Source organism: Cololabis saira, chromosome 16, assembly GCF_033807715.1.
Source record: "Cololabis saira isolate AMF1-May2022 chromosome 16, fColSai1.1, whole genome shotgun sequence".
NCBI lineage: Eukaryota > Metazoa > Chordata > Actinopteri > Beloniformes > Belonidae > Cololabis > Cololabis saira.
Window position 1 is genome coordinate 30,398,220 of NC_084602.1, and position 22,112 is coordinate 30,420,331.

The 22,112-nt window shown below is 41.0% G+C and overlaps 1 protein-coding gene across 1 annotated transcript in view; it reads right to left on the reverse strand.

Moving 5' to 3' along the window:
- Window positions 1-21,064, reverse strand: part of LOC133462180 (thyroid peroxidase-like) — a 62,878-nt gene extending 41,814 nt beyond the window's left edge. Inside the window, exons 1-7 of the mRNA XM_061743322.1 lie at window positions 20,959-21,064; window positions 11,604-11,688; window positions 10,000-10,160; window positions 9,705-9,834; window positions 8,815-8,944; window positions 7,848-8,048; window positions 5,240-5,716 (exon numbers count right to left, since the gene is read on the reverse strand). Coding sequence (XP_061599306.1) covers window positions 5,240-5,716; window positions 7,848-8,048; window positions 8,815-8,944; window positions 9,705-9,834; window positions 10,000-10,160; window positions 11,604-11,688; window positions 20,959-21,046 — 1,272 coding nt within the window. The 5' untranslated portion in view covers window positions 21,047-21,064. The remainder of the gene's footprint in view (window positions 1-5,239; window positions 5,717-7,847; window positions 8,049-8,814; window positions 8,945-9,704; window positions 9,835-9,999; window positions 10,161-11,603; window positions 11,689-20,958) is intronic.
- Window positions 21,065-22,112: the final 1,048 nt, after the last annotated feature.

The window sequence follows — 22,112 nt, forward strand, 5'->3', positions numbered from 1 at the left end:
ACAACAGCCTATGCAACTGCACACCATGACCGAAAAGCAAGCTGAAATAAAACCAGATGCTTTTAGTTTTCTCTAAGTAATGGGCTTTAAATCCCCTTCTGAATTGGCGTCTGACCTCTCCATTTGTATTTTCTTATTTGGAGTGATTTGTTCAGGAGGATGCCTATTGACAGTCTGCTGAAAATAGAGTTTGAGTTTCACCAGCCTGCTCCTCCACTTGTTTCTCCCTCCGATAGAGCTGCAGTGTCGAGTTACTTTTTATAGATGGATGATTTGTGATAACTCACATAACAACACAACGTTTTTAGCTGACTCTAAAATAAAACCCACAATGCAAAGTTTCAGTGCGAGGTTAACCTATGTAGCCATCTTCTCACCTCACATCCAAATAAAGATGCAGAGAGTTACAAGGTAACACACCGCATAGGTACACATCTGGTATCACTTCACTTCATCAACTTAAGAAAACACATTTACGGGTCATGTTTCAATTGGACTTTTGGATGCTAATTTGAAAATAATAAAAAAAAAAGTAACTTTATAAGCGATTGTTTGTTGGGAACTGCTGCTGGTGGATTTAAATAGAAGGAGTGTGTGAGTGTGTGTGTGGGGGGGTGCTGGGATTCAACCATATGGAACTAAAACTACAGCAATGAGCTGACAGCTGCTGAACGCTGCAAACGGTTGCCTTTGGATCCTTTTCCCAGTGGGATAAGATAAGTGGCTAACGTGTCACTTTTCAGGCAAGAATTTCAATGTTGATATAAAAATATATTGTGCAGGAACACTGCTATATTGTACCTGAATTTATTGGTTTTTCTGACTTATAAGCAAATCCTAGTGGTGCAAAAGAAATTGTGAAATGTTTCTAACTTTATTGTTGTAACGTTTCATTTCGAACCAGTTCCAATTTCATTATTGTACAGAAAGGCTCAATCCTTGCCCGGGTCATTTATTGTAACTGATTAGAACCAGTACCATGACATGCAATATTTATGTGTAATCCTTCTGTTACTTTAAATGGCTACGAAACTACTGTAAAACACAAAAAAGTTTACTTTCTTAAATGCAAACAGTTCAACCATGTTTGGGAACATGATCAGTTGTGATACCTTCCTTGAGTATCACAGTTTTTTTCTTTGTCATCATGCGGGTGAATTTCATTTAAAAGACAAGATTAAGTCAAATAGTTTTTCCATCATGGGAGAAGAAGTGGAGGTGGTGGAGGAATATAAACACCTCGGTGCTCCCCTGGACAGCAGACTGGACTGGAGATGCAACACCAAAGAAGCTTAAGTCCTACAATGTTTCCAGCAATATGTTGGATTTCTTCTATAAGACTGTTGTCACATCTGTTGGGGCAGCAGCAGCGGAGTGAGTGACTTAAGGAAACTGAATAAACCGATGAAGAAAAAAGCTGGTTCTGTTCTGGAGCCTCTGGAGCCGATTGTGCGAAGGACGATACTTCATAAAATGGTGAAGACCATGGGCAGCCCTTAGCTGCCTCTTCAGTTAGAGACTTCTTTAGATCTGCTGCACAAGCCGCTGCAGGAGACCCTTCCTGCCCACAGCAATAACCCTGTATAATGACTCTTTGAAGAGACTGAAATGACTACTACCACAATTAATTTCTCTTTGTGGATTCATAAAGTATTTTGGAATTTAATTGAACTTAACATCCTTTCAGATTCATGTGCATCTATTGCAACATTTACTGTTATCATCTGCAGCTGATATTTTCTTTTTAGAGTTTTAGTCTAACCGATTATTTCTTCTACCAGTTAAATGTTCCATGTGCCAGAGAGAGATCAAAATATTTTATTTAACATCTGCCTTCTCTTATATATGCATGGATTCGACAAGGTCTTGGAAACGTTCCTCAGAAATTTTGGTCTACATGAATATCACAGTTTCACACAGGTGCTGCTGATTTGTCATCTGCACATCTTAGAGTACTTTGGAGTACAGTGAAGTAATTGTTTTGAGATGAGGTGTTATCTGTGACATGGTGCATTATCCTGCTGGAAGTAGAAATCAGTGGGTGGGTACACTGTCGTCATAAAAGGATGTACATGGTCAGCAACAATACTCAGAACAAGGTGCATTTAAATAATGCTCAGTTGGTACTAAGGGGCCCATAGTGTGCCGAGTAAATATATCCCATGCGATTACACCACCAGCAGCAGCCTGAACCGTTGACACAAGACAGCATGGATTCATGGTATTCATGCCAAATTCTGACCCTACCATTTGAATGTCACAGTTGAAATCGAGACCCATCTGACCCTGCAAAGGATAAAACGGGTATAGAAAATGGATGGATGGATAGTAGTCATGTGCCGTGTTGAGCAAAAACAAAGCAAAGCATGATGGTTTTAGCTTGTTTTGCAGCCACCTCGGTCAGACGGCTCCTCTGTATATCCAACATCCTGAGTACTTTAAAGGAAAATGTGAGGCCATCTGTCTGCCATCCAAAGCTTGATTGCAACTGAATTATGCAACACAGCAGTGATGCAAAGCACACGAGCTACAAGAGAAGGACTGAAAAAGATAAAAGAATCAAGGTTTTGGAATGGCATAGACAATGTCCAGACCTCAATCTAATTTAAAGGCTGTGATGGGGCATTAAGACAGCCGAGCCTACGTGAATGTCAAAAAGTCAATAAACTGAAGTAACATTCTAAAGAATGGGCCAAAAAAGTCCTCCACAAAAATGTGAAAGACTTTAAGCCACAAGAAAAAGAGTTTCTTCAAGTTAGTGCTGCAAACAATTTATCTACAAGCTATCACATCATAATGACACATGATGTTTTTCCCTTTATTTAATTCTTCTTTTTTAAATTAAGAATGTTGTTTGTCTAAAGTTGTATTACTGTAGTATGAAGACATGCAACAATAAGAGGATTTTTAAAGTGTTTTTACACAAAAAGAAAGAGGATTCTGAGAGTGGGATGAAAGGCCAAGTAATTGCTTTCTAACAAGAAGAGTGGCTAAATGGCTTTTCCCTTAACTTTAAAATAGTTTAAAACAAATCTTTTCTGTATAGGGTACAGAATAAAGCTAAATTCCACGTTTTTTTTTCTATTTTTATAGCATACAATAGATTAAACTTGAAATTAGCAGAAAAAACTATTTACTAAATTGATAAAGATCTAACTTAGCAGCTTAGATACCTTTCACTTTATTTTGGTCATAAAGTGAATGATAAAAAGAAAAGGCATATCCTTGCTGACATCAATCCGTCTTTTTTAAAGTCCGGTTTTATACAAATATCCATTTATGATCTTATTTTATCATAATAGTGGCCTTTTTTAGTGGCCTTTTTTAACACTACCCACTGATATCCATTTGGAGATGTAAATTTGGCATTTCAGATTGAAGGTTCATGTCAAGCTCTTGTATAAATAATGATGCTACTGCAGTCTTTGCCATTAACATTTTAAGTGTTTCAGATTTTATTTTATTTTTGAAAACGTGGATGTGATTTTTTTTTTTTTTAGAAATAATTCATACATTCTTAACAGGATGGATGAATGCATGTTTTGTCAGCTTTTAAGTATGTAAGTGCATCTGCTCAGACAGTTCATGTGAAGAAGAGCTCTGACTTGTCAGAGTTTATCACTTTCTCTGTCTGGCTCTAAACAGCTGCTGTGTTGTGAAAAGCCTGGTTGCCTTTTTAGGCAGACGTGGTGTTTGGGCTCTCTGGATTTCTGAGGAAGACAAATACACATTTGCAGAAATCTTGTTTAACTTAGACGTCTGCAAACAGCAATGAACCATTGAAGGTCACATATTTCAAGTTATTTCCGCTTTAAGATGAGATAAAAGTGTAACATTTGTTATGAAAAGGCAGTTATGACAGTTATGCAGTCAATTATTTCATTTCCCTAAAGAAACAAAGAGTATTGTATGGGAACAACAATAGCTCTGGTCTGGCTTAAACCAGCTGAGAAGAAAAGCATCACTAATCCTATTTGTCCTTTGCAAATACACTGTATGCATGTATGATTCTTGGAAAACTCTCTTTGAAATACTACTGTATCTTTGTCTCAGTTAAAAGGGAAATGTATTTTGCATGAGCTTCTTTTCAATCATTTATTTATCCTTTGTAACCACTGTTTAATTAAGGCCATTTTGAGGGAATAATACTGAAACATTAAACAGAAAGAGAGACACATGGTGTGCGGCTCCAGAGGAGCGCTTTCAGCCAATCACGGTGGTAGTTGTTGAAGAGTCACACTGCTGCACTCTTGAAACCCAGACAAAGGTCTATGATGAAAGTTACTCCAAAGAAGACGGGTGGAAAATTTGGAGAACAACTTAGCCATAAAGAGTGCACGTTAACATTTCAAATCTGTACGGTACATCTTGAAGCATTTGCATTTTAGATGAGGAAAAAGGGAAACCAGTTCATGCTGACCGCCTAGCTGACTTCTTAATCTCATGTGATGAATTCTGTGGAAGCTCGCAGAATCCAATGGCCTTTAATGTGAATATTATGTTTGTGTAAAAAATGTGGGATAGAATATAATTGACCTTGAAGTACACAACGCAAAAACGAATCAAACCGTCTGAAAACAACAGGACACAGGACTGCTTTAGAAATCACGGCACAGAATGTCACAAACATGATGACTAACCAACAAAACCAAAACCTCAAATATTAACAAATGACACAACTACATTAAAACACAGGGCACCAACAGAACTATTGGCTCATTGTTTAGTTTTTTTTTTTTTTTTTTCTAAATCACTGCTGGTTTTTCAGTTCACATTAAAAAGAATCTTGTTTTACATCATTTCTGTCACGGTCTCTCATATCAGTGTGTCCTTCTTTGATAGCATGTAATTGAAACACGATTGTGCTCTAGGCATCTGCTAAAATCACCAATCCCATGAACGCTAGATTAGTTTGTTTCCCCTCAGGCATCATTTGTTTTTCTCAAGAGCCTCTAAAACCCATCACATTAGCTTTTCTCCTTCATACATCTGGGCGTTCCACCTTCACTGAGATTATCCAACAGTAACAGGGAATTAATAATGTTTGTGCAGTCAGGAGGGTTCAAAATAATTGCACTCTCATATCTTGCCTCTAGGCTTATCTAAATCAAGCACATATAGAGATATGGCTTGTTTTATATTTCTTCAAATTTGTCAACCTCAATTCTGGGAAAGGGACAGTTTTGGCAACTATTCTGACACTTTGCCAGCAAAAGTATTAGAGTGAGTGGTCTGATACCTGGTGCAGAGCCCCAACGATCTTGCGGGTTTCTTGGTATACAGTCTCAGGGTTCCAGTGCTCATTGATGTGCTTCAGTGCTTCGGCAATTCGATTGTGTTCCCTGAGCCACAGCGTATGCAAAGCGATCAGTGGCAGACCCTCGTTGACCCGACTGTCTCCGGCACTGAAACACTCCACCCCCTCGCCTTGCTGATCAGTGCGGCACGCTGACGGCGTCTTGGCTACAAAAGGAAGGTAAGCTCTTCCGCGTGGATCTTTGAATCTGGTGTTGACGGCAAGTTTTCCATTGAGGCCTGGGAGGTCGCGAAGGAAGCTCTGTAGTTGTGGCGTGTGCCCATACACGAGCGACGCGTCCATGTACGATGTGATGGCGTTCAGCTGTTGTCGTTGTAGGGCTTGTCGTACATCAGAGTCAAAACTGATGCCGCAGTCTGGGCTGGAGCGATGAAAAGGCATGCAGAGAGAATCATCAGTCTGTGGGGAAGACGAAAATCCATCGGAAAGTCAAATACCTTCCACCCATCAAATGCATGGATTATTGTGACTCAATGCACACCTACAGGAGTAATTCACATTTCTGTTCTGCAAACCTGATTTCCTCTTTCATAGCTATTGCTTTTACATCAAGCTGGAGTCAATGAATGTCTCTTTCATGCCGATTATGCTTTCATATGGCATTGAAGGGAGGAATCACATTTCAAAACAATCCGAAGAGTTTCAAAGCCAAGTGAATCCGACGCTCTGACCTTCGTTCTACCCACTCGAATACCTGCAGAGGACTTCAGTCCAAGTTGTTCACCAGCACTCTTCACAGCCATTTAAAACAAACTCTAAATTAGAGAACATCTCACTTTTCTTTTACAAAACCATTTTTTTTTCAATTAGAAAAACAAACATGCTATTTATTTCTTTTTATAGTTTCATAACCAAAAGGGAAAAGCCAGATGAGAAAATTAAAAATGGTATCCATCTGCTCCTTTATTTGTTTAAAATCCAAAACAGAAAACAAACAAAAGACTTTGTTTAATTCTTTACTTCAATAAATTTGGAAAAAAAAAACAAAGAAAAAAGAAACATGAGCCTACGGTCGGAGCCCACTTCATGCAACAATTTAATCAGATTGCACGGATCTGGTTGATTTTAAGGAGAATAGGTCAGATCAACACCCGTGCAACACATCTTGGGAAGGCAGCGCATAAAGAGTTGAGCTCAGCCTGATTTTATTTAAATTAATGCAATCAAAGCAGACGCTGTTGTCCTTCATCTTTGCCTTCAATACAATACAAAACTGAAACTTTCTCCTTAAGTCAACATCTTTATGCAACAGAGTATCCAAGCAATGAGTCTACATGCAACTTTCCTTTTGGTTTAGTGGATGTGCAGCTTTATATTGCGTTTGTTGGTGAACTTTATGAGGGCGAGGAAACACAGCGATAGTCTAACCCTTCATCCCTTCATTACGACATGTGAGAAATGTGAGACGTTTCTTTGCTATCAATGCTTTTCTGCGTAATGACGGATCCTGAACGTAGCCTACTAGAAAGAGAAAGATATTCAGCGCTGTAAGAAAATTGACCCTGACTCTCCCCTTCAACATACTCGCTAAACGTACAAATACTTATTTTAAGGTGGAAACTCTTGAGTTTCCCATCTTACAGTATATCAACTCTGATTTGTTTTTTTTTTTAACTCAGTTTTTTGTCTGAGGTGTGAGTTATCAGAATATATTTTTATGTCTGAATCACAACTTTGTTCTCACAATTACACTTTCCCTTTCAATTCTGCTCAGTACCTCTCACTGAAATAGACATGATTGGTTCAGTGAAGGTTTGGGGTTTCTGCTGTGTATTTCTTAAACTATACGGTTTAAGTGTGGTGGTGAGGACCATACCTGAGACGACCGAGGCGGAAACACTCCACCATGACGATAAAACTGCTCCTTACTGATCTTGACTGTTTTGGGCGGTGAAATGTTTCCACACGTCTCAGCAGGCCATGCGGCAATCTCAAGCTCAGCTGAAGTTGCTGGTTCAAGTTTCATTTACAGCAGCGGCCTTCAGGTCTGGTCTTTGAGGTCTGAATCGATCACCATCAGTGTGGTAAAGACCCATTCATTTAAATCAGAAACAAAACATGCATCAAAGACATGCAGGACAGTGGACCTCGAGGACAGGACTGGAAAACCCCCGATTTAAATGAACGCCATGTAACAATACCGAACAGGGGCAGCATGTCAAGACACCTCTATAAAATCTACCTCTAGTGGGAAAAATTATATAAAAATGCTTCCCACCATCAGAACTATTTTTCCCCTCCACTATAAGAAGAGAAAAGCCGTTTTAGCAAAATTTGGGTTCTTAAATGGTCAAGTGGAAAGTCCATATTTTCTGTACTTCAGTGCATTTGTAGTCAGGTTAAGCTTTGGACTTTGGTATGATGCTGTGTCTAATCTGAAAGTCACAAGTCTTTGTATAAGTCTGTTTTAGCCATGCCTCAAAGCCACTTAGGGGTCATGGTGTTAACACACAGGACTAAAGTAAGAGGAAGTGAAATGTGCAGGTGGGAGGAAGCAGGAAGCAGGAAGACTGAGATGTTTTCATTTTACCTTGATGGGGAAGCAGGGGTGCACATTTTCACACGTCTGGTGACAGTCCACATCTGTCCAAAAAGCAGCGCTGCTGGCGCTTTGAGGGGTAAAGGTTATGTCATGGTCGATGTACTGACCCCAGTCCACCAGCAGCTGAGAGTAGTCGTCCTCTCTCCATTTACAGGAGCTCCTTATTATTTCCTCGCTGACCCTCCGAGGCTGGAAAAGGAGATGTTTTTTTGCCAATTTTACATTTTTATGACAATGGATGGCTCGACTTTTAGACCTACAAGTATTTTTATGATACCATCACAAACAGAAATAAAGATATGTTTCTGCAGGTTCTAATTAGTTTGTTCTTTAGTCCCTCAAAACATGTTATAAATAGATAAATAAATAGCTTTAGCTCAACAAAAAAGATGTGCTTGTTCTAATTTCTGGGACAAAAATAAGCTTGGCAACTGACTAAAACAAGTTATGCAACACATTAAGTATCCATGACATGATTTACTCAACCTCAGTTTCCAAAAAGTGGAGCAGTGAGGATCAAAGATGACTAATTATCAAAAACACTAAATTACAGCTCTCATTTGTGGAGGGAAACAGTGGGATAGATACAATATCCCACTAACAGAACCCACTCTGTTACAAATTCATAAATTATGATATAAATACCCTGTAAGAACAAAAAGCACTTCCTCGCTCTTTCAAATAAACAATGTTTATTATACACACACCTGGAAAGCTGTAGTAGTTTATGTTTGGGGCAGCGGGTAATCTGCGACGTCTCTCATACATTGTGAGAAATTATAACACAAGTGATCATTTTCTCTCACTTACAAAGGTTTCTAAGTAACTGGGGACTGTATCTGCTTTAAAAAGGGTTAGAAAAAAAGTGGACTTGCAGGGTGAGCTCACATCCTTCCTGCTGTAATTTTTCCAACCGAGACTTTTGTGCCCGTCGGAGCAGCATTTTGAAGATTACCAGGGGTAGTTGGAATCCATTATGGAGCCGTTCTCGGTTCCAACCCTTGGGTTCTCCCTCCCCATCCTCATATTCAGCTGGAAGCCATCTGACCAAGGCAGTGTTGGCTGCTCCCCAGAGAGGATTTTGTCTGACACAAAAGAGTTATGAAGCAAGTCAAAAATAAAAAAAAATAAAACAGAGAAACAAAAAAACAAAACAGTAATGCAACAACGGCATATGCCATTTCTGCAGTTTCTTCCAAAGGGGTTTGAAAGGGTTTAAAGCACATACTATTCATGCTAATCACATTGTTAGCTCGTTGACGTGCAGCAGAACCAGATAAACCGAGCTCTGTATAAACGCCTTCAGCCTCCTCGTCAGGAGTTACACATGAGGTAACTGACAAATATTTAGATATTCCTGCTTCTCTATTTATATTTGCTAGTTTTGAGGCTGAGACTGTCGGTTGAAAGTCATACTGTATGTTTACAATGAGGCATTTAATGAAGGAAACAATAAGAAGAAATACATGTTTAGCCTTTGAAAAATATATAGTTCTGTACTGTAGTTTGTTATTGCTGAAAACGTGAGTAATCTCTGAAAGATCCATTCATCATAGTCTGGTTTGGAGCTTCGCTCCATCTCTAAGCTGGTGGCTGTAATGTTTGCGAGACGCCATTGCTGCTCACGGAGAGCTCACAGAAATTCAAACACACTGAAGATAATCAACCCAACGAAGGGAAGTGGTATTGCTTGTGAGTTATTGACCTCAAGTAATTCCAACCTGGAGGCATGGCAGGTGCAAAGCTAAGGAAGACAAAAGACCAAAGTAGCTGGAAATGGCCGTCTGATATCCGCTTTAATATGAGCGTAATCTCGGTCCTCTAAAACGACGTTCAGCGAGCCACCTGTTGTTGCAGACTCCTGAAACGGTGCGGTATTTGCTGCGATGACTCTGCTCGCAGGTGTCCCGGTGCGTTGCAGTGGGGCACTGTGACAGCTCTGCAAGCAGCTCCACCTCCTCCCATGACAACAGCTCTGTAGCGACGCAGTCCAGTTAACACGAGACAGAATACATGCAGGAGAAGGTTTTACAAGCATTTCACATCTGAAAGGACTCCCCTGTTGCAAAGATTGTAGATATGTCTCTGATTGATACCAGTCAGTCTGGAGACAGCATTTAATAAAAGAGAGCACATCTACCTGATGCTGCGACTTTCCTTTTATATTTCTGTTCTGCTTTGTTCTTGAGGACATACAGGGCTGTGTGAAAAACCTCTCCAGCTCGGGAAATCTCCCGGGTCTCAGGCTCAGCTTGCAACCGGAATGTAAACCCATGCTTGGAAAATGAAGAAATGCTCCGTCTGGGGACAGAACATGACACTCGGTTTCTCTCCTGGGGCCTCATTTAAAATGGAGTGCGTAGGAGTCATACTAAAAGTGCACGTACGCTCAAAAGCCGAAAATGCCGGGCGCAAAAAAAAATCCGGATCTATAAAACCGCGTGCACGCAGACTTCCACGTAAGGTTCTCTTTATAAATCACAGTCCAGCTGGAAGGCTGCGCACGTGAATCCGCCTGGTATCCCGCCCTCAACACGCCCACTTTCTACCGAAAATGGAATCATTTTGCATATGAATGAGCCTGCTGAGCATGCGCAGTGGCTTCCTGCAACCTGTTTGGCTTCAGAATGAATGAATGAACGTGTCGAGCCACCGTGCCACTGAATTTCACTGAGATCTGAGATCTAGATGTTGTTGATGAGGAGGAGGACAGGAAAACCACATTATTTTGTGGTCACAGTAAAAGTAGAAAAATAAATAGTATAAAATAAAGCGAGTGAGTGGCAGCACGCCGTTGCTGCGCGGAAAGCCGTGAGTTCCCCGGTGCAACAGGGGGACACACGTCCCCCCGTCTTTTCAAAATCATGTTTATTTCCCCCTTACTTTTTACAGTTTAAAAACTAACGGTAGGCTCAGCCTTAAATTGCAAATGATCAAGACACTGTATGAAAGCGATACGAGAACGGCCCCGCAGCCCCCCCCCCCCCCCCTCCTCCTCTCCCGTCTCCCCTCAGAGCGGCTCAGGGCGGGTTTATGGTTCTGCGTCACCAACGCAGAGCCTACGACGTAGGTGCGCGTCGCCGCGTACCCTACGCCGTAGGCTCTGCGTCGTTTTAACGCGGGGCCATAATTTAGGCACCATACACCCGCACGTAAAGGTTTCACGCGCCCGTAAAACTCATATATATGAAAACAAATCTGAGTCCCTTTAGGGAAGAAATGAGGGGCTCCGTGGGGCTCCCTAAACGCAGCCCCTCATTTGTTCTGTCCTAAAGCGGTGAAGGAGGTTCCCGGCGTGTCCTGCACCGCGGCTGCAGCTCCAGCAGCACCAGAGTCCTGACTGACAGCTTCACACACAGAGGAACACGATCAGCGCTATATTATTTTATTTTATTATTTTATTATTTTAAGTCTGATATATTTTGTGATATGTGATGACATTATTAAGAGTATGACATGAATCTGGCTTCATTTCACCACCTCAAACCCTGCGTCGCCAGCTCCCCGTGTCTTAAGTAAATTCTTACGGGAGGGTCCTGGTTGCCGTAAAGATAAGCAGATTTTTCGGTTAGTTTTTTCTTTTTAGATCCGAGGATTTGCGTAGAAGGCGGCTTACGCAACTTTCAGGCGCTTTTTCTGCGCAAGCAAGCTTTATAGATGAGGCCCCTGTTCTTTATTGGACGAGCTGTTTTTCTGTTAAATTATCAAATTTATTTGCTTCCAGTTTATTTCAGAGTGAATTACCTTTGTCTAGAGCGGTGTAGGGCGTCATCCACAATTTGAAGGCTTTCATGATGAGATGAGATTAGCAATTCTCTGATGGACGAGGCTGGAAAATACACAATGTCATAACGGCATGGAAATCAGTTTAAATGACATTTCATACTCATTCTTTTGCCAGAATATACATTTTATACTGTGGTTTAAAACACATGTACATGCACTCAAGTGCTGTATTTCTGTGTAGTTTTTATGCAAAAAGAGATTCATCTAATGGAGAAAGAGAAGAAAAAAGTGTGACACATGACCTACCCATGTTTTCAGCCAGTCTTCCAGCCTAAATTACATTATATCTACTTTGTTCATGCAGTTTATAATACGACCCAGATCCTATAATTTAGTGCTATAAGATATGGAGTCCCACAGAAGTAATCAATAAAACAGTACGTTTGTATTCTATTCCAAGCTGTAACACTGGACTACAGGCAGACTGTCATTCTTACGGAAATCATGGGAGACTCAGTTGAAAACAACAAAAGACAGTGATACACGGGAGGAAATTTTACTCTTACCTTCGAAAATATCCATATGCAACAGACTCAGAGAAATGCAATATAATATTCTTTTTTTTTTTTTTTTCCCTTGTCTGCACACATATTAATGATTGATACCATGATGGTAGAAACCAAAAGTATATATATGTGCATTATTACTATATTTAATATATATATATATTATATACATATATATACGCATACATATGCGTACACATACATAAATATACACATACAAACCCAGTGATTTTTTTTTTTTTTTGTTTGTTTTTTTTTTTGGGGGGGGGGGGGGGGGGGTGACGACATCCACTGCCAATCCAGGAAGCAGGAACACACGGAAACACACGTCAAGCACTGGAAATCTGCAACAAAAAACCACAAACAAAGCACGAAACCGGCACGGAGCCAACCAAAACAATAACAGCAATCGACCTAAATCTTAAGATCTGATTGCAGTCTGAGCTAAGCTATCGCTACCGCTACCTAAACCCAAAAACTAGAGAGCCAGCATGCAGGTGAACAAGCCAGTGTGTATGTCTATGTGTGTGTGTGTGTATGTATATGATCATGTGTGTGTGTGTGTGTGTGTGTGTGTGTGTGTGTGTGTGTGTATATGCGTGTGACTAAGTGACTAAGTGACTATGTGTGTGTGTGTGTGTGTGTGTGTGTGTGTGTGTGTGTGTGCGTGTGTGTGTGTGTGTGTGTGTGTGTGTAATAAACCAAACAAAGCTCCACCTGAAGTGTATCTATAGTGGGGGAGGGGGGGGAGCAACCCCGCCACCCGCGAGACCAGAGGCCGACACGGAAGAGCCCGGAACCCAGGCCACCGGCAACCCCACAGAGGGGAGAAGTAGGAGGGAGGCAACCCACCGCCTGCGAGGACCCCCCCCCCCCCCGGCGGCGGCCGAGGGGGCCCGCGGGCGGGGCCCCCACAGCGCGGGAAGAAGCAGCCAGGGATCCCGCAGCGGCGGACCGCGACCCAGGCAATCCCCGGCCACCCGGTCCGGGCCGGACACGCGGCCAGGAGGCCCTCACCCTTCAGGCCAACGACCCCCACCCGGCAGGGGGCCAGCCCGCCCGGAGAGACAGAGCCGCTCCGGCCGCCGACGCGGGCAGGCACACCCGCCCCCCACGAAGTGGCCCTCCAAGACCAGAGGGGCGCCCCGCCGCAGAGGCAGCGGGGGGGACCGGAGACGGGCCCGGAGAGGGGGAACCCCCCAACAAGGCGACACCCGTGCAGGCCCGACAACGGAGGGCCCCAGACCCAGGCATCCCATTCATTCATCCATTCACCTATCCGATATCTATACTAATAATAATATGATATACTATACATAATAATAATGCTAATAATACTAATAATAATAATAATAATAATAATAATAATAATAATAATAACCATCTTTGTATGCAATATAATATTCTACAGAATGTCTTTATATCTCCATATATGCATAGTAAATATACAGCAGGGGCCTCTCCAAATTGTCAAAAATGTAAGACTACTTTAGGATCAAGATTGCACCATCTTTGGGAATGTGAAAACATTCAACATTTCTGGCAAATTGTATGTGATGAGGTTAGTGTGATAATCGAACAGCAATTACAGCCTAACCCACTACTATGTCTATTGGGATATTCCTGAATCACTAAGACGACATAAAAACACTTTATTGTTTTTACTTATGTTGGGCCGAAAGGCTATTACGACTAACACATTTGTGGAAGTCGCTGATAGCGGACTATATTTCTTTGGAAAGACTGAGATTTGGAATTAGTGGTCAGAGGTGCCTTTTTACAGCAAAATTTGGCAAAGTAACTGGGAACTGCGTGAAATTCACTGAGGGCCTTAGGAATCATTGCTGTGTATGTATTCTGGATCTGCTACATATTTCACATTTTTTGTACAGTATATATACTGCACTGGACATGTATAATTTAAAAACTGTATAATAAAAATAATTAAAAAAAAAAAAGTTTTTTCTAAACCTTGAACAGTAAGTACAAGCAACACTAATAGGGGGACCGCAGGGAAAGGGGGGGTATACCCCCTGCGTGCCCCCCTTGGGAGGTGTTTCAGGCATGTCCAAACGGGAGGAGGCCGCAGGGCAGACCCAGGACACGCCGGACAGATTATGTCTCTCAGCTGGTTTGGGGACATCTTGGTATTCCTCCGGAGGAGCTGGAGCAGGTGACCAGGGAGAGAGAGGTCTGGGCCTCTCTGCTTAGGCTGCTGCTCCAATTTTGGATAAGCAGAGGTTAACGGATGAATGGATGGTTGCACATGCACGTGGAGGAGGGGGTGAACGCAGCGTGTGCATGATGTGAAGATGCAGCAACAAACATTCAACAACATAGCAGAAATCCAAAAACGCCAGTGCTGTATGTGACCAGAAAAACTGGCCCCAGTCCCTTTATATAATATTTTTTTTGCAGCAAATATGAGCTTAATGTAGCAAAGTGATGACATATGATTGAGTGGAAATTGCATGATTCAGACCGGAGTAATGTGAGTGCAGGTCTGTGGGGAAGTCGGGACAAGGGCAGTCATGCATGCTTGGAAACAAGAGATTTAAATTTGAAACAATAAGGCAAAAGCTGGTTTTATTCTTGTTTGGTTTTATGCACTGCGACCTCGGGTTTAGCTATCGCGAGTACGTAATTAGGGAGCGGTTTTCTATTCAGCTTCACGCAGCAGTTAATTTGGTATTTATTGTGTGGGGGAAAGCTGATAAAAGTGCACTCTTTAGTGTCTCTGCAGCAACTATTCAAATATTATAATCCTACAATGTAACAAAATGCAGAGATCACAAACACCTTTTCTAATTTTCACAGCTTTGCATTGTGAAGATTTAAAAGAAACACATTTCTGAAACTTACATTAATAAGCCACCCATGCTAATGCCTCAGTAACTTTACTGTTAACCAGATAAACATCTGCAAACGAGAACGAGCACCGTGGCACAGCAGCCGTGAAAAGTTGGACTTACAGAATAATCCGTCTGGGCTTAAACCTTTATGTCACATTGTGACACAGCATTTTCAAGGTTGCCTTGGTGATGGGCTAAGAGAAAATTTCTTCTGCACTTATTCAAGCATTCAGTTTATAGAAAGTGAGGACATAAAAGTAACACATAAAGAAGCATTGTCTTGTAGGGAACGCTGTCCCGTTGTCTGGGTCTGCCATTGTTTTCACTTGTTTCATTTAGCTAAATAGTTGGTTCAATGCTGCTGATTTTAAATATTTTTTTTCACATTTTGTATAATGTTGGAACGTGTTGACGCATGTTAGTTTTTTTTGTTTTTTTTTTACACAGATAAATGCTGGTTTGACAGTATGATTCTGACGGCTGAAATCCATTATACAGAAGGCGTCCTTGATGCCACCATCATCCTTACAATAGGACATAAACTACAGTGCAAGTCATTGGCAAAGGACAGGAGCTTGAAATACTGCTCACGCTGATCCACATGTACTAATTCCTACAATACATTACTTTTACTTGGGTAAGACTTTTAGTGTTATGGTGTAGGGTTAGCGTGGTTGGGTTTTGACTTTGTCATACTTTCATCGAATGTAGTTGTTTAGTCTTGGTGTTTTCTGTTAGGATTTGGGTTCAGTTTATGTTGGTGTTCTTGGGTCTTGTCTGTTTCTGTTAACTTCAGTTCCTGTTTTATTTTGAAGGTCCATCTTTTTCTCGTTTCCCTTTTGCTTGGCCTCATCTCCCTGGTTGTTTGCACTGGTGTCTCTTCAGCCCTCTGAGTATATCTGGACTTGTCTCCCCACTCCTCCCTGCTGGTCTGTTTAGCTTCCTGGCAGTGATCCTCCAAATCTGTGTATGTTCTTCATTATTTGTTTTTTTATGTGTGTTTTTTTTTTGTTTTTTTTTGTTTTTTTTTTCTGGATTCCTGCATGAGAACTGCTTTGTGTTATAATAAAGGACTTTCTTTGTACTCCTGCACGTGGGTCCTACCACATTACCTCATAAAATCAAACTTTTATGTTAACCATTGTAGTTGTATAATTTTTGAAGCTTGCTCCTCTTGTTGTAAACGTAATTTATCCTTTCTTGCCCCTCAGTTTCTCTGACAACAATTTCAGTGATTTTTTAAAGTTTTTTTATTTTTAATCTTTCTTCCTGAATTTAACATTAGCAAGTGTGCAGACCTCTGTGAAAGCAGATGTTTTGACAATTTGCAAAGTCTAGGGCAGAAGCCCTTTTTTTAAAGACCTGGGGCCTCATTTATAAAAGAGTGCGTAGGATCCATACTAAAAGTGCACATAAACCCAAAAGCCGAAAATGGCGGGCGCAAAAAAAAATCCGGATTTATAAAATCGTGTGCACGCACACTTGCACGCAGTGTTCGCTTTATAAATCACAGTCCAGCTGGAAGGTTGCGCAGCTGAATTCGGCTCATATCCCGCCCTCTACACGCCCACTTTTTACCATAAATGGGCAATGCAAAGTAGTATTTGCATATGAATGAGCCTGCATGTGCAGTGGCTTCCTGCAGCCTGTTTGGGCGTCAGGATGAATGAGACACCATGCTACTAAACTTCACGGAGACTGAGAACGAGATGTTGTGGATGAGGTGGAGGCCAGGAAAACTACATTATTTGGTCGTCACAGTAGAAAGTATAAATAGTATATAAATAGTATAAAATAAAGTTTGAAAATAAAACGCCGTGAGGCGCAAGGGCGCAATTTCCACTGGGAACAGGGGGGACATGTCCCCCCCACTTTTCAAACTCATGTATTTGTTCCCCCCACTTTTTACAGTTTAAGAACTAACGGTAGGCTCAGCCTGTAATTGCAAATCATCAAGACACTGTGCGAAGACGGGACGGAGCCCCGCTCCCCCTCCTCCCCTCCCCTCTCCCCTCAGTGCTGCTCAAAGCTGATTTATGGTTCTGCGTTAAATCGACGCAGAGCATACGGCGTAGTTTACGTGGCGACGCGCACCGTACAGTGCGCGGCGCCGTGTAACCTACGGCGTAGGCTCTGCGTCGATTTATTGTGGAACCATAATTTAGGCATAATTAGGCTTAACTAGTGTGTGCGTGTGTGACAGACGTGCATGTGACAATTGTGAAATACGGAATAAACTGCGTTCCGTATTGTTTTAACACGGAACGCAACTTTTAATTCCCAATTACGTAACAATTCCGTATTTCAAGGGACGGGTGGCAAACCCACTCACCGCGGCTGCAGCTCCAGCAGCAGCTGAGCGTCCTGACTGACGCTGCGCTTCAAACACAGAGGGACACGATCAGCGCTATTATATTATAAGTCTGATATGTGATGACATTATTAAGAGCATGACATGAATCTGGCTTCATTTCACCACCGCACTGCCTGCGTCACCAGTTCCCCATATCTTAAGTATGTTCCTACGGGAGGGTCATGGTTGGCGTAGGGATACGCAGATTTTTCGGTTCGTTTTTTTTTTTTTTTTTAATCTCAACCTTTGCGTAGAAGGTGGCTTGCGCATCTTTCAAGCCCTGTTTTGTGCGCAAGCAAGCTTTATAAATGAGCCTCCTGCTCTTAACTGTGGATTCAGCCCTGGGGTCCTTCCTGCTGTTGGACTTGTCTGCAACTTTTTTTTTTTTTCAAGTAGTCTTTAAATGTTTCTAATCTTAACCTTCTGATAGCAGTTTTTCTTTTAAGTTAGACCAGTCTTCTTCAACTGTGTCTCTATTTACTTATGGGGTTCCCCAGGACGCCATATTGGGCCTTGGGTCTTCTTTGTATATATAGCCTACCTTTGGGGTCCATGTATAAAAACCACATCTCATTTCATTGTTTTGCAGATGATCGTCAGATCTACTATATCCACCAATAAAACTCATAAAGGTCATGCACCTCTACCACATACTGCTGCACCTTTCACTTTTTTTAAATTGTATATATGTTAATAAGAGCTGTCATAGGTCTATTACCTATTTACTGTAGAGTGAGCAAAAATAACCAATTCAAATTCTATGTCTTGTCTGACCTGACCTGGCCAAATAAACGTGATTCTGATTCTGATTCATAACATTCAGGCTGTATTAAACTGTCTTGGTGATGTGCAGTCATGGATGGAATCAAATTTCTTACATCTTAAAAAGAATTAGATAGAAAGTATTGTATTTGGAAAGTCGAACCTTCTAGATGAGTATGACAGTGTTATTGGCCTGTTGGATTCTTACTGCCACAAGATTGCAAGACACATTTGTGTAAATTTTTATGGTGAGTTTAAATGTAGAAAAACAGGTTAGTTCAGTAGTGAAGACCAGTTTCTTTCGTTAAAGAGACTTAATTAAGGCAAGGTCCTACCGCCCCTCGCAGGACTTCGAGGATTTATTCATGCTTTTATTGCATCTCGTTTAGATTATTGCAGCTACAATGGTCTTGATCAGTGGTCACTTTACCATCTACTGGCTGTACAGAACGCAGCAGCGGGCCTTCTGACAGGTAGAAAAGAGCCTGTTTGCACTGGCTTCTTGTCCGTTTTGGGATCCATTTTAAGATGTTATCGTTTGTGTTTAAGATGCTTAGTGCCAGAGCACCACCTTATCTGTGAGTTTCTGAAACCTGAAGTTTACAAATCAGTTACTCCTGGAAGTTCCCAGATCCAGACTGAAAAACAGACGTGATAGAACATTTTCAGTGGCGGCCCCCAGACTGTGTAATGGTTTCCCTCTCGATATCAGAGCTCTTAACACCCTTGATCGTTTTACAACTCCCTTGAAAACATACTGTTTTTATTGAGCTTTTAATTTATTTTCATTTTAATTATTACTGAGATTATTTCATTGCATTAAGTGTTATCGTTTTAGCTTTGCATCTTTATGTGTATTGCTTTGTTTATCTGTGCAATTTTTACAGCACTTTGGCAGCTTTTGTTGTTTAAATGTGTTTTAATAAGCTTTGACTTGGCTTCAGATGTTTGTGAATCCAATGCCAAGAGTAAAAGGTCCTAAAGGGACAGTTGTTGCTGTGTATTGATTTGGAGAGGGTTATAAAACCTTTTTGAAGCCATTAGAAGAAGAGTAGGTAAGCATTTGTTTGGAAGAGTTGCCAGGAGAGGAGCTCTTTTGTCTAAAAAACATGGAGGCACAACTGAAGTTGGCAAAGATGCATCTAGAGAAACCATAACAAAAGGAAAACCAAACACACTATTTCACAGGCTTAGACAATGATCCTGAGCCCATGCGGTGATTTCATCATAAAATAATGTCTGATTTTCATGTTCTGCTGCCCGAGAGGCCCGAGCGACCACCAGCATCAAGTGTAGATTTTCAGCCTTGTGCCATTTGCTCGGAGATTTCTCCAGATTCTGAGAATGTTTTGAGGGTATTTCATCCCGTAAATGATGAGATATTTAAAGTCCTCACAGTCTTACACAGAATTATTCTGAGTTTGCATAAATAGTTTTCCTCACACTCCTCTACTTCCGAGAAACTTTCCCTCTCTAAGATCCTGTTTTCATACCTTGTCATGGAAACTCCTACCAGCTATCTTATTTTTAGCACAGCTTATGTTTCCAGCCTTTTCCTATCCATGTTCCTGATTTCTTTTTAAAATATTTCTGCCATCAAATTCAAAATGACTCAGTGTTTTTATAAAATTGTCATGTTTCACTTCAAACATAATATGTTTTCTACAATAAACTGTGAATTAAATATTGGTCGATATTTTTTACAAGGCGTCCCAATCTTTTCAGGGTTAGGGTTGGCAATATTCCCGCAGCCATTGTTCATCTGTTGCAAGTAAGAGTTAAAGAGAGTAACCACATGAGAGTATGGCATGTCACATTCTTCACAAAAGAAGTGTCTCAATGTCAGTCACTGAAGTGGAGGTCTGTCGAAAAGCACATGACTCCACATTGTGAGGAAAGGATCACCAAAGCAGGAACAGTCAGAAACTGTCCTTAATTAAAAGATCAATACATCAAGAAGAGGTCACAGAGAGGCAGAAACATGAGTCAAAATATAATGAGTAGGAATCTCTGAAGACGAGCAGCAACACTAAACCATATTTTACAAGCAGGATCAAGACCAAATGTCTTGCTAAGATTCACATTCATTTCACAGCAAACTCCTTTTTAAAGATCAATCTGAATGAGACATTTTAAAGATTAGTGAAACATGCTGGCAGGAATATTAAAGTCTGGAGAATGACTCAACTCTGACTATTAAGGGCTCCTACTTCATTTTTTACAAACACCCCCGCCCCATGAGGTCTTCCCAGGAAAGGGATTCACGCTGCGGAAGGACAATGAACCACAGAAAGCTGCTGACTGTCATGGACTTCTTCCCTCTGCCATCTGACCTCAAAACCACTGAACTTTTAAGAGGTACTTAAAGACTACAGACAGCTGAACTTCTGTGACATCAAGAAGCTCTTTGGAGTTTGGTCAGATCAGACTTTTATAGCACAGTTTGAGTTCATGCAGCTTTAATTTAAGTTAGAATAATTTTCACATACTGTATGCAGCTCAAGTCAAAATTGTTGAACGAAGAGCAAATGAAAACACAAGTGTCCCTACTGGCGGTCTCAGATGGTTGGCTCACATTTTTCATGAACAAAAACTGTTAGGCGTGCTGAATCTCCAAGGGTGCATGACTTATCCAGTAACAAATGTGTAAAAGTATTTCAGACATAGAAAAGCTAAAAAAGGACTTTTTCAGGCTACATTTCACAATATTCATGAAAAATCAGACCATTTAGTTCTTTCACTGATAACGTAGTTATTTTTAACTGACCACACACATTTGCATTTTTAGATACAGTATAAAAGAATAAATATATGAAGAAAAAATAAATCTCTCTACTCACAGTTGAAAGCTCTGGCTTCAGGAGTTGAAAGGGTTGGCAGCACAATGCAGGCCAAAGTTGTAAGAAAAACTAAACTCAAATCAGCCATTTTTGAGGACCATGTAAAGTAGCGGTTGCACAGTTTTTAAGTGCAAGACACCAGGAGACTGGTTCTTATATATGCACCATCCAAACCAGGTCACACTTGATGAACCCAGAGCTTCTCTTCAACGCAGATGACTGGTTTAACTTTTTCTTTTTTTTTTACCTTGTATTGTTTTGGCCATTTTGGATAAATTACAGTTCCCGAACCTCAGCGGCACATTGTCATGGAAACCATGACAGTACAGATTGATTCATCCATACTGTGAAAAGAATAACAATCAAAATCTCCACTTTTAAAATGAGTGATACATGAATTACGGGATCCCACTGGGTGGCACTGAAAAGCAGCTCAGACTCAGTACAAAACGAGCAGAACTCACAAAAGCACTCAAGGTTTTTAATTGCATTTATTTCTTTTCATGCATGTGGTTTAACGATTGACTCAGCATTGCTCTGGTTCGTCTTATTAGTAGGCACCTAGATCATGTGCAAGACGATGAACAAAACGAATGCAGTGTATGGAGGGAAGGCTTCTTCTGTGTATTTAAATATTGAATCATTTTATTTAAAAGACCAGTTTCAGACTATTCGACTATCAAAGTCTGCAGATTGCTAATCTGTTCTGATTACAGGAGTCACTGTAGAATTTGAAGTCTCAAGGTCATTTAGTGTTTTTGTGATTGATCACCAACGGCAGGCCACACACTACACGATCTGACAGTGACTCGGTCACTCAATCATCGATCAACAAAACACGCTTACAAGGACTGAGGTACGGCCATTCACAAATCACAAGTTTGAAATGGTCTGAGAGAAGAAATAAGAAGTGTAAGATGTTTGCACTGCGATTTATTCAGAAAACAAATGAAAATAGAAAAGACAAAGAACATGGATAAAGGGCTGGATTAGTACTTAGAAAATGTCTGTGCCACAAAAAGAGTTGAAGGTGAGTACAAAAAACCTTTTGTTATGAAAAAAAGAAAGAAGGAGCTGTCAGTTTAACTGTGGCATGTGTTGTGTGTGTCTCCCCATTACATCACTTCCTCCCGTAGAGCTCTTCAAACACCTTG